Source organism: Hipposideros armiger, unplaced genomic scaffold (assembly GCF_001890085.2).
Source record: "Hipposideros armiger isolate ML-2016 unplaced genomic scaffold, ASM189008v1 scaffold_304, whole genome shotgun sequence".
NCBI lineage: Eukaryota > Metazoa > Chordata > Mammalia > Chiroptera > Hipposideridae > Hipposideros > Hipposideros armiger.
In genome coordinates this window covers 1,985,545-1,998,475 of record NW_017731654.1, presented here as the reverse complement: position 1 = coordinate 1,998,475, position 12,931 = coordinate 1,985,545, and the positions used below count along the sequence as shown (strand labels likewise).

Here is a 12,931-nt window from a genome sequence, read left to right as displayed (position 1 = left end):
CGCCCTCCACAACTAGACTGAAGAACAAAAGGACAGCAACTTGTCTGTTCCCCTTCCCCCAATTCCCCAGCGCTGTTCCCATCTCCCCAATTCTCCAATAAAAATCTTTAAAAAAAAAAAAAAGCTGTCCATGACTCCCCGACAGAGATGCCAAAATAGGCAGAGGGTCTGCCATGTGGACCATGTAACTGCAGGACTCAGATGGGGATCAAAGCAGAGCCAGGTGCTCAAAAAGTTACATGGATGTGTCAAAAGGGCACAGGAGCCAGCCACAAGGGGCTCCCAATGATGATTGCTCACACAATTTGAGCATCAAAATAGATGATGATAGTAAGGAGTTACGGCCCATTTAACAAAGTGAGAATCCAGGAAAAAACAAAAACAAAAAAGGAATCTATGAGATATATTTATGTAAATAAATAAATGAGGGAGAATGGAATGGCAATACAATGCCAGCAAATAAATACAGAAGGAATGAGGGAGTTAGAAAATAATTTGAAGGACAGCCGGGTCGCTCAGGTGGTTAGAGCGCAGCGCTCATAACACCAAGGTTGCCATTTCGATCCCCACATGGCCTACTAAGATGCGCCCTCCACAACTAGATTGAAACAACTACTTGTCTTGGAGCTGGTGGGTCCTGGAGAAACACACTGTTCCCCACCCCACCCCACCCCCCCAAAAAAAACAAGAAGAAAATCATCATTTGTCAACCATTAAGATTGGGTGATCCAGGAGCAAATAATCAATCAGTGGATGCTAAAATGATTGGGTGAAAGTTTGATGAGAAACAGGATGTTTACATAGCCTCAAAGCATCTCAAAGCATCTCCTCACAAATTACTTATCAATCACAAAGGGAAAGATAATGACTTGACAGTGAAAAAATCTGGCAGACCCACCAAAGCCAAATAATCAAAGCTAACATCACCACAAATGGGACAAACCGACATTGTGGGACTCCTGATATAATGCACTGAGGAAGACACACATCACTTCCTTGATATTCTGACCAAAAAGGCATACCGGAATCTAATTGTGAGGAAACATCAGACAGACCCAGATTGAGAGACATTGTAAAAACTAAAAACTGGCCTTTACTCATTAAAAATGCTAAGGTCACAAAAGACAACGAAAGATGGAGGAACTGCTCCAGATTGAAGGAGATTAAAGAGGCATGACAACTGAATATAATGCATGATCTGGGATTTTCATTTTTATAAAAGACATTATTAGGGCAATTGGTGAAATTTGAATAAGTTTGGTAGGTTAGCTAATAGTACTGTATTGATGTTAGTTTCCTGATTTTGATCATTATACTGTGTTTATGTAAGAGAATGCCCATGTTTTTTAGGAAATACACACTGAAATATTTAGTGTTAAGGGGCTGGTCATGTCTAATCATAAAAAACTTATTCTCAGTTTTTTTTAATTGTGTGTGGTGTGTTTGTGCGTGTGTGTGTGTGTGTGTGTTTGTTTTGTGTATAGCAGGGAAAGAAAGTAATAAAAATGTGATAAAATTGGGGGAACCTGGATAAAAGGGTATACACAGTTATTTGTACTATTCTTGCAACTTTTCTGTAAATCTAAAATAACGTCAAAATTAAAAGTTTTCTTTAAAAACCTCAGCCAAAATATAGCTATCCTACAGGCAAGCAGCACTTCCTACTCCCAAAATTACTTAAAACACTTTATAAATAACATTTCCAGGTTCTCCTGCTCATTTTGCTGTGTACTGTGTCCATCCACTGCCATCTGCAGACACACACCCCACTGAGCCCCTCCCCACCCAGCCCCTGCAGAGTCCTCAGGCAGCTGAAGTGAGCAAGAGCCCTTCCCCCCACCAGCCCTGACCAAGCCCCATTACCTGTGGAAAACCCGAACAAGAAAACAAGGTAGACAAACATGAAGCGACACAGGTCTCTCAAGATCATCTGCAGGAGAGAGCAGGCTTGTCAGAACCAAGTCAAGGCAGGGCCAAGGGAAGGGCCAGGGCTATGTCAGCCTAGGGGTTAACCTTGAGCCCAAGTGGAATCTGAGAACATGTAGGGAGGTTTGATTTGGTGGTTTGCCACTCAGGTTAGGAGGGAGTCATCCACAGCTCCCCCTATGACTTTTGTTCTGGTGAGAGAGGGGGCCTGCTATGTAGGGGGAGTCAAGTTTTAGGGTAGCCACCAAACCTAAGTCAAGGCCAGATTGCCTGATTCTTGAGGAATTCGTTGGAAAAGTGGGTCTTGAGCTAACCTCGCACCTCCCCAGGCAATCCAGAGAGCATGGTAGTTTGTGGGACGGGATCCCACAGACCCATGAGGTAAACGGGCTGTGTGGAGGACCCACTGAGGCCCTGGCACTCACCTTCTCGATCATTACAGCATAGATGCCCATCTGCTGGAAGCCGCGGGTGTAGTAGAGCATGTTGGTCCAGCCCATGGCCAGCGAGAACACCATGGAGGCCACGTACTCTTTGCGATGGCAGAAATACAGCACCACGGTCCCCAGCATGAACAGTGACTGCACAAAGCTGAGGATGGTGGGACAGGAAGCTCTGTCTAAGATCACCTGGGAGGCCTGGCACCCCCACAGACAGGAAGATGCCAGCTGTCTGGGCCTCTCAGAGACAGACAGCAGGCCAAGGTGGGAGCTAGGGCTGGCCGGCCAGCCTCCTTTATCCCATGATTCTCAGTGGGAGCAATATTGCCCCCAAGGGGGCAAATATTGGTTCTGGGGGTGCAAAACCCTATTCTCTATATACATAAAGCACAGATATAAATATAGTTCATAAACAGCTCTACAGTTTATTTGTGGCATTAGAATTTCATGGGCAGGGCAATTGGAAAAAAATTGTTTTAAAAGGCATAATGAAAAAAAGACTGAGCAACACTGTTTTAGCCCCAAGAACCTTCCTTCCAAGTCCCCAGGAAAATAGCCTCATGGACAACAGAAAATCTAGAAGGGCTTAGGCCCGTGAGGAGGGACAGGTCATGGTCTCCTGGGAAACCACAGGTAGAGTCTGCTGGTCACACCCTCAAACTCAGGAGCAGAGCCAGAGAAAATGTCCTTCAGCTCCTCAGTCCAGCGGGGCTGTCCAAGTCGGAGACCTACACAGGGTGGAGGACATCTGGACAATCCTATAAGAGGGAACGCTCAGTGGTCCCTGCTTTACTTATGTGTCCTAGCTAGGCCTCTTTGTTCAGCATGGCTCCCTTCTGAGAGACCCTCCAGCTGAATTAACACAGCAGACCACACTGACCGCCTCACCTCCTATTTGTGTGAGAGAACCCAGCCAAAAGCTGCCACTGTGCTGATGCGAGTCTATTAAAAACTGATGTCAATAAACTGGCTCATCAACAAGAGTTCTGCTGCAAAGAAAAACCTCTGCATTTGCAGAACCTTGGCCAAAAGAAGAACTGATGGCAGTTGAAACAGGTAAAGGCTTGCCTTGGGTGGCAAATGGAGCACCCACACATGAATTTTGGAAGGTGGGAAGCAGCCGAGAAATGATAACTGACTTAGCAGATCCAAGAAAGCCAAATCTGAATCGTAGTGGGGAAAGCTGAGAACCAACTCTTTTAATCAAGGAGTCTCAAAAGGCTTAAGGACCTCTGGAGGGGAGGTGACCAAAAATAAGAAAGAGTGGAGGTTTTGTCTCTGAAGAGGATAAAACAGAGGGTCTTTGGACACAGTTTTATCAAATACCAGTGAAAACATTGGTATTTTACCAAAAACAGGAGACGATGTGATTTTTATACAACATAGATTACAAAAAGCCCTCTTCTCCACTAGGCTCTCAGAAAGCTGGCAGCCAGACTTCTTCCCTCCAGGTAGAAGATTGAAAAAATGCAAAAGACTGAATTTGGATAGTCTTCAATAAATGGTTTATCTAGAATAACCTATAGTGAAGCTCAAAATTGATAAGCCCCATTCACACATTAAGAGTGTCCAACCAGCTTTCAGTCCTCCACTCTTACTCATGAGCAGACATCAAAGATTTCCAGAGGCTGGCCGAATGGCGTGTTGGTTAAGAGTTGGCTTGGGACACCAGCTCTGAGCAGCAGGGCCCAGTTCAGATCCCACATTAGGGCCAGTGACACTGCGCCCTCTACAGCTAAGATGGTGAACAACAGCTCGACCTGGAGCTGGGCTGCCGTGAGTTGCCACTACCAGTGTAGGCTGCAGTGGAGCTGCAGTGGGCTGCCGTAAGCTACCGAGAGTGGCCAGCAGCCAGGATGAGTGGCCGGCAGCCAGTGTGAGCTGGCAAGAGCCGCCGTGAGCGGCCGTCCAGTGGCTGGCGACCAATCTGCCTCACCTGGAAAGAGCGCAATGATAATACCAACATGGGCCAGTGAAGTGATGTCCCCCCACAACTAGACTGAAGAACAAAAAAGACAGCAACTTGTCTGTTCCCCTTCCCCAATTCCCCAATGCTGTTCCTCTCCCCTAATTCTCCAATAAAATCTTTAAAAAAAAATGTTCCAGATATCCTGAGGATAGCCTCTAACGTGAAAGAGAGAACAAAACAAGCAAATGGGAAACAACTTGGAGAAAACAAAAACTATGCCAAAGAAGAAAAATTTACCAAAAACTATCTTAATAGCCTTAGAGTGACAAAAGAAGATATTGCATCCATGAAATGAGAATAGAGTGCTATAAATAAAGAAAAGACAGATTTTTTTTAAAGAGCACTTAGAAATAAAAACATGGTATCAGAAATATTAAACTCAATAGAAGATTTGGAAATTAAAGTTGATTTGAATCTCCCAGAAAGAGCCAAAGATAAAGAGATAGAACACAAGTGAGAAAATGTAAGAACTAGTTCAGGATTAGGTCAGGAGGCCTATATACAAATCATAGGAGTTCCAGAAGAGAGATCAAGAAAATATACCAAAAATAAAGAACATAAATTTCCAGATTGAAGGAGCCCACTAAGTGCCCAGAACATTGGATAAAAACAAACCTAAATCAAGACACAAGTTTTGGAATACTAGGGAGAAAAAAGAAGATACTATAGATTTATGAAGAGAAAAACCAAAACAGGTCTCTAAAGAGGATTCAAAATTAAAGTGGCTTTAATATATAATACTGGAAGCAAGGGAACAATGGAGATATAGCTTCAAATTTTAGAAATAATTTTATAACCAACCAATCTATATCAATCAAATGCGAAGGTACAGTAGAAATATTTTCAAGTATGCCAGATTTATAAGAAATTTTACGTCTCCCTTTCCCACTATGTGGCTTCTTTCTCTGGTTGAGCATGTCCTCCCCTCCAAAAAGGAAATAAATCAGGAAAGAGGAATATATAACGTTCAAAAAATAAGAAATACAACTCAGCAGAGAAGCAAAAAGGGCGTCCAAAGTGCTCGTGAAGAAGGGATGAAACCTTGGAAGTACATATGTGAGCAACGTAACTCAAGAATCAGGTCTAGTAAAAGCTGTCATCACTGTGCCCTCTACTATTACACCAACTTTTTCACCAGATGAAAATACTGAATGAGGTGCTCAAATAAACAAGGGGGGACATCAAGAAAGAGACAGGAACTCTAACGTGGGAGGGGAGCAATGAGAATTCCAAGGCTGACAGCAAAAAGAAGTCCCAGGATGACAGCTAAGCAGTAGACTCAGAGGACAACCAGGCCAGTTAGAAAAAGAGGACAGTGCTCCAGGTGAAATCTTTCAAGGAAAAAAAAATAAAAAGGGAGATCTGATCATATAATTTATGTCAGTGATTTTTTTTTTTTTGGTCCTGGCCTTCTCTTTATTGGAAGGTTTTTATGGGGCTTTTTAAATATGTTTTTTAATTAATTTTTTTAGTTACAGTTGACATTTAATATTATTTTATATTAGTTCCATGTGTACAGCATAAAGAAAGACAAATACCACCTGATCTCACTTAGATGTGGAATCTAAGGAACAAAATAAACAAACAAAACAGAAACAGACTTATAGATACAGAGAACAAACTGATGGTTGCCAGAGGGAAAGGAGGCTGGGGAGCTGGGTGAAAAAAAGGTAAAGGGATTAAGAAATACAAATTGATAATTACAAAATAGCCATGGAGATGTAAAGTACAGCGTAGGTATTGTAGTCAATAAAGTTGCAACAACTATGTATAGAGCCAGGTGAGTACTAGACTAATTGGGGGACATCATTGCATAAATTATGTCATTGATTTTTGAGGAAATTTGTACTGAGAGGCTTCAAGATGTGTGGGAAGAATTAACAGGGAGTATGAAGAAAACTCAGCAAGAGAAAACAAGGTAATAATTAACTTTAAGAGAAACAGAAAAGAAATATAGTATATTGTGAAGCTCAACTGCAAATAAAATTTACAGAGATATAAGAATGTAAATATTGAATATTGATTAAAACAAAAATTATTACAAACCATATTGGAAGGCTAGAGGAGGGAACGCAGAGGGGAAGGCAGTATACAGATGCTAAATCCTCATCTACCCAGTGCATAAATGTCAGGGGGGGAAAAAGCTACAAGAATGGAAAAGGGATTGTCCCTGGGAAGGAGGGTTGCAGGGAACGGGAGGAGTTGGGATGGGGAACTCCTACATTGGCTATTAGCTTTTTAGTACTCTTTACATTTTCACCCATGGGTAGCTTTGAAACATTAAATTTAAAAATTTGTAACATACCCACAGTGGGTCTTCCTAGGAATAGAATCAAGTTTATTGGCGCAACACTATGTAGGAGAACACCACCGCTCTTAATAAAGCAAATCAGCATTGTGCTAACCCTATACACCTGCTCTTGAATTTGCCCTTTGGGGCTAAAGTGTAAGTACCTCAAGATTACAATACAAGGATGGGGTTTGTGAGTCCTAGGGACAAGCTAGCTGCAATAGGGTGAGAAATCAACTCCTTGCACTTGCCAGGAATAAAGAGAGAGGCCCCAGGAATGGGGGGAAGCTGGGGATCAGAGTAGAGGTCATGAGTTGAGATTGCAGGAGAAGGACCCTTCCCCATCTGAAAGCCCCCTCTGTATCCTGGGCCTTCCAAAGGGAACCTCATGAGGTTTATTTCATGTAGGAAGAGATTCCCTGTGACTTCCACATTGTTTTTATAAGTGTGTTTTTATTAAACTGTCTCCCTTTAAAGCAATGATTTTCAATCAGGGGTGATTTTGTACCCTTCTCAAGTGGGGGACATCTGGAGACATTTTTGATTGCCAAGACTGGGGGACAGGGAGAGTGCTACTGGCATCCAGTGGGTACAGGCCAGGAATACTGCTAAACATTCTACAATGCATATTCTACAAAGCCCCCCACAACAAAGAATTATCCTGTCCAAAATGTCCATAGTGCCAAGGTTGAGAAACTCTGCCCTAAAGACTGGAAATTCTTTAAAGGCAGGAACCTTGTCTATTTTATCTTGTATTCCAGGGCCAAGTCAGTGAATGCCAGACAGATGGACAAAAAAACAAACAAGGGTATATCTAACTTAGACTATAAACCACATGAGCCTGTGAAACAGGTATGGCATCCCCTAGCACCTGGTTCATACCTGGCACAGAGTAGACCCTCACTCACCCACCAAACATTTATTGAGTGCCTTCCATCATTTATTCAACATGTTTGTGAGGTCCTACTACATTCCAGACCTGGTATGTATGAGAGAATGCGAGAGCTGATTGCTGTAACCTCAGGACTACGGCAAAAGATGAGGTCTGCTACGGAGGCATAGGAGTCAAAGGGTCACTTACAAGAGCATCTCACTGTAGCTGTCCACAAACAAAGCCTTCAGTGATGGCCGCCTCTGCAGGAAATATTGAATCTGCAGGTAAACAGACAGAGTAAGATCCCAAGAAAGATTAGATGTGGCTAAGAGGTGAGCGCCTGGAATGCTTCCTAAATGGCACCGTGATGGACCACGGGAGTGTGTCAAAGCAGAGATTATGAAGAGAGTGGAACAGCATGGGTGAGACTAATGGGGTAATGTTATGTGACTCAGGAGAGATTTTTTAAAATAGAGAGTGCAGTGACAACCATACCCACAAGTAAAGACAGGAAAGAAAATCAAATGTTATCAATTGCTGGGCTTCAATGATAGGATTGAGCAATTTTTTTCTTCTTTCTAATTTGTGCTTTTTTTCCTAATTTTCTTTAAGTATGCATTACAGTAAAAATTCTTTAATCAGCCTCCACTGATAAACTTACCAGGTTAGCCAGTGCTCTCCACTCCCTGAAAACATTCTGAGGGATGCCCACAGCCCCGCAGAACGCTGGCGGCTAGGAGACCCTCTCCAGGCCACCCACACACTCTGCGCCAGCCTCTCACCTGTTAATCCTGTGTTTGCCAAGAGTGCTTTAAGCCCATTGCACTTACTACTGTGGCTTTGTACTTTGTACTTTGTTATAATATAGACTACGAGTGCAAAAATAAAGACAATTGTTTCCGTGAAGATAAAGGGCAATGATTTGGAAAGACTCCTTAAAAGCAAATTACTAAAAAAAAAAAAAATTAGGTATAGCTGAGATCAAAAAGATTAAGGGAAAATAATCACAATAATCTTAATTATTTATACATGTAACAGCGGCCCCACATTCAAAGACTGCCCATATATTAGAAAACGGTCAAGGATTGTGCATCTATGAGTTTTCAGTTAAAATAAAATGGTTCCAGTATACGGATAGATTTCTTTCATTATCCTGAGCTTTAATGGACTGTTCTGATTAATTAAACAACTACCAGTCATAATCCTCTCTTAAGAGGCTTCCCCTCTACTTCTGTAGTTAAATAGTACTTTCAGCGGGAAGCCCTGACTGCCTGTCTTCAAGAATGAGTGCCTATGGGACCCACTGGGTGGACCCCCCATTCCCCCAAAAGCAAATGCCTGGAGGGCTCTTATCTGCACCTGTGCATCTCTCAGCCCCTCAAGCAGGGCCATTACCTGTCTTACCTGTCCAATGAATTCAACAGTGAGTGAGCACTGAGTGAGTCTTCTGCCTTTTTGTTTTGGTGGCAGTGGAAACTCATGGTGGAGGAAAGAATGCTTACCCCTCGGAAAAAGAAGTAGATTCCCCCCGATACAGAAAGAATCTCTCCAGTAACTCGGAAATAGTCGCCGGTGTGTTTCAGCTCATAGGGAGGCTGCAAGGTACAGAAATTAGTGACTCCATTCACTCATTGATTCATTTGCCAAACATTTACCAGATGCCAAGCCCTGTGATTAAGACCCAAACCCTGCCCTAGAGGCTCAGCCACCATCAGGAGAAGAGAGGAGAGGAGAGGAGAAGAGAGGAGGGGAGGGGAGGGGAGGGGAGGGGAGAGAGAGAAAGATAATGCACTATTAAGGGGACACCTGCATGGAGGCCCCTCTGTGGGGCCTGATTCCCAAAGTGGCAGCCTCCAGGTGCCAAGCGGAGCATCCTTACAGCATTATGCTGCCTTCTGAACAATGTCCCATTCCAGAGTTCTGCTGGGAGGAGGGTGATAGCATAGATGGAGGCACTCTTACAGACCCAATGCCACACGCTTCCTGCTGCTCCCACAGCTTATGGTGAACCCTGGTCTCCCCAAGCTGTAGAGGTTTCCCATGGACAGTAGAGGGAGAGAGGTCCTGCACATGTGTGTGTTGTTCTTGTGTTTCAGCCACCATTTTCTGAAGTGGATTTCCTTTTAGCCTACCATCAATGTTTCATAAGCACTAGTTCACTAGCCTATCTCATTAGCATGTTCCTCTTTTCTCTTAAAATGAACTCGTTAAATGGCCTTAATAGGTGGACAGAGATCAGGTTTCACCTAACTAGGAAGTTAAGTTTTAAAATCAAATTTGCAAGCAAGGCACCTTGGAAATAAAAGCAGCAAATTAAGTGTTTGGGTATTTAATGGGAAGGACTTAATTCAGAAACTCAAGGGAGTCCATGGCTCCTGGGAGAGGAAGAAGTCTGTTTTTAAGATGATTTCATGGATGGCTCAGGGCCTGGCAAAGGAGTACTCAAACGTATACGTCCAGGGAATGAATAATGAGTGACTGAACAAAAATGGGCAGTCAAGCAGGATGGCAATGGACTTGGGACTTATGCCATCCCATGACCCTGCAGACACCCAGCCCGGGGGGCGGGGGCTGCTTCTAAGCCCTAATTCTGCAGCCTTTCTAACCTACTACTCCTCTTCAGCTTCACAGAACCAGGAGGCTAAAGGAGGGGCTAAAACATGAGAGGGCGGGTCTCCGGGATGCCCTGAGAGGAAGGACTGAGCACAGGGATATAAGGATCTTCAGGTGATCCTTCTATCTCTCCAGTGAGCTGGAAAGGAGTCCAGGGCCCGGCCTGGGCCTGAGGTCTTGGGGATCTTATAGAATGCCCATCCCCTCTCCCCATCCCTGAAGCAAGGCTTAAGCCTTGGGCCGCACCAAGCCGTCCACAGGCCTGTAGTAGGCGGCTGTGGTGAAGATGATCATATACAAGCAGTAGACAAAGAAGTTGAAGTAGAAGATGCGTTTGACGAATCTGTCCCACTTGTCCTGCAGGAGTCGGTTCAGCGGCTCCACCAAGAGCATGTCATGGCGATTCTGAGGAGAGCAAAGAGAAGGGAGGCTCACTCCCCCGCCAGGAACCGTCTCACCCCCGCATCAGCCTAAGGCGCCCCTCACACCCTTGTCTCTGCACAGGACCACGTGTGACCATGCCCTCGGCCCTCGGAGCATCTGGGGGTCACAGATCTGCACCAGTGGGCCCTCCCTCTGGGCCTCGGTGCCCCTGTATATACAGTGAACAAGGGGTAAAACTGGACAAGTGACACTAAGTGCGCCTGACACTTAAGAGCTCACAAGTATTGCCCGACACTCTATGCCCATTATCTCTAATAACTCACTCCCGAGTGCCTGCATCCTTATTACTCCCACAATAGTGGGAAGAAGCTGGCACAGGCAGAGTTTAGCATGAGGCCGCTCAGGGAGGGGCCTCTGGATTCCTTATTTCTCACATGTCCAGTCCTGGGTCAGTCAGGCTATCTAGGCCGGAGTGGCAATCATTGATGCATGAGACTGAAGGGAACCAGAAAGACTTTCCTGCAGTGGGTGGGCCAGTGCCTGGGATATCATAATTACAAGTATGCTTTGGGGCAAAATTCTGGTACCCAGGAGATCTCTGTTAAAGTTCAACTATCACTAGGATGGATGAGCCAAAACCAGGGCATCCTAGCCTTTTCAGGCCATCAAGCCCAACCCCAGCCTAAGCTTGAGTTTCCCCAATGGCGTCCTTGTTCAGTGTCTTCTTCAATACTTTGGAAGCTGGGAGGCTCCCTGTTGCCCCAAGAAGCCTGTGGAGAAACACTAACTGTTGGGAAGATCTATTCCCTGGAGTAAAGTTGGTCCTCTCTGCTTTTCACCCATGGTCCCAGCTCTGTACTCAGGGGCCCCAGTACTGCATTCCTAGCCCCTGAGAGCCTCCAGAGACATGAAGATGGCAGCCATGGCCCCAGAGCCCTCTCTGCTCTAGTTCAAACATCCTCATCCTTCTGAGGCCATTTCCTACCCGGGCCAGCCCTCTGGGAACACTTGCATCCAGGATTCTGGGTCAGCGGCCAGGATTCAGCATGGCAGCCTGGCTAGGGGCTGACAAGGACTGGCATCTCTCCCTGCCCTGGACTCTCTCTCTGTAAATACAGCCTCTGCCCTGTGAGACATGGTGGTAGCCCCTCATCACCAATAGCACAGACTCCAACCCCTGAGTTTGTCCTGGGACTCAGAATGTCACCTTCGAAAGAGCTAACAAAGAAGGTGGCCTTTCAAAGCAGTAGTAGTGGGGTGGGTTTTTCATTAAGTAAAGTTGGGACCCTCTTTTGGAAACCAAATTAAGCAAGATGCCCACCTCACACCACCACAAAAATGAATTCTAGATAAATTAAGGAGCCAAACATAAAATACCCACCAAGGAGCTACAAGAAAATGTTGAAGGATCTTTGTGTAATCTTGAAGTGGAAAAAGTCCTCCAAAGCGAAACACAAGTCACGGAAACTACAAAAGGAAAGGTCTAACCAATTTGACTCTATCAAAATGAAAGCTTTGTAGAAGCACATGATACCATAATGAAGTTAAGAGACAGATGAATGGATAAAGAAAATGTGGTATACGTATACAATGAAATATTATTCAGCCATAAAAAAGGAAAGAAATCTTGCCATTTGCGACAACATGGAAGGACCTAGACGGTATTATGCTAAGTGAAATAAGTCAGACAGAGAGAGACAAATAATATGACCTCACTTATATGTGGAATCTAAAAAAATAAATAAATAAAAAACAAGCTCATCGATACAAAGGCAGGGCCTAAGGGGGTAGGCAAAATGGGTGAAGGTCAAAAGGTACCAGCTTCCAGTTATAAAATAAGTCATGGGGATATAATGTACAGCATGACAACTGTAGTTAATAATACTGTACTTGAAAGCAACTTGAAAGTTGCTAAGAGTAGATCTTAAAAGTTCTTGTTACAAAAAAATTTATAACTGCAATGATGGGTGTTAACTAGGCTTGTTGTGATCATTTCACAATATACATAAATATCAAATTATGTTGTACACCTGAAACTAACATAATGTCATATGTCAATTAACTCTTAATATAAACAAACAAACAAACAAACAAACAAATAAATAATTTTAAAGACAAAAGACAGACCGGGATGAAATAAAATATTTGCAATAGACGCAATAGAGAGAGGATCAATTCACTCTACAATGAGAACATCTGCAAGCCAAAAGGGGTGCTACAAACAGTCCACTAGAAGAGACTGCAAAGGCCAATGACCAAGACATCTACTGAAGAAATACAATGGTTGATAAACATGAAAAAAATTCTCGACCTCGTGGTAATAAAAAAACTAAGGGCCGGCCGAGTGGCGCGATGGTTAAGAACTGGCTTGGGATGCCAGAGGGCCCCGGTTCGGATTCCACATATGAGGGCCAGTGACACTGCCCTCTACAGCT

General features: G+C 44.1%; 1 protein-coding gene across 1 annotated transcript in view; it reads right to left on the bottom strand.

Moving 5' to 3' along the window:
* TRPV1 (transient receptor potential cation channel subfamily V member 1) overlaps nucleotides 1-12,931 on the bottom strand; it is a 39,330-nt gene that overhangs the window by 9,993 nt on the left and 16,406 nt on the right. Inside the window, exons 8-12 of the mRNA XM_019659836.1 lie at nucleotides 10,359-10,517; nucleotides 9,002-9,094; nucleotides 7,707-7,777; nucleotides 2,352-2,517; nucleotides 1,864-1,930 (exon numbers count right to left, since the gene is read on the bottom strand). Of these exons, the coding sequence (XP_019515381.1) occupies nucleotides 1,864-1,930; nucleotides 2,352-2,517; nucleotides 7,707-7,777; nucleotides 9,002-9,094; nucleotides 10,359-10,517 (556 nt within the window). The remainder of the gene's footprint in view (nucleotides 1-1,863; nucleotides 1,931-2,351; nucleotides 2,518-7,706; nucleotides 7,778-9,001; nucleotides 9,095-10,358; nucleotides 10,518-12,931) is intronic.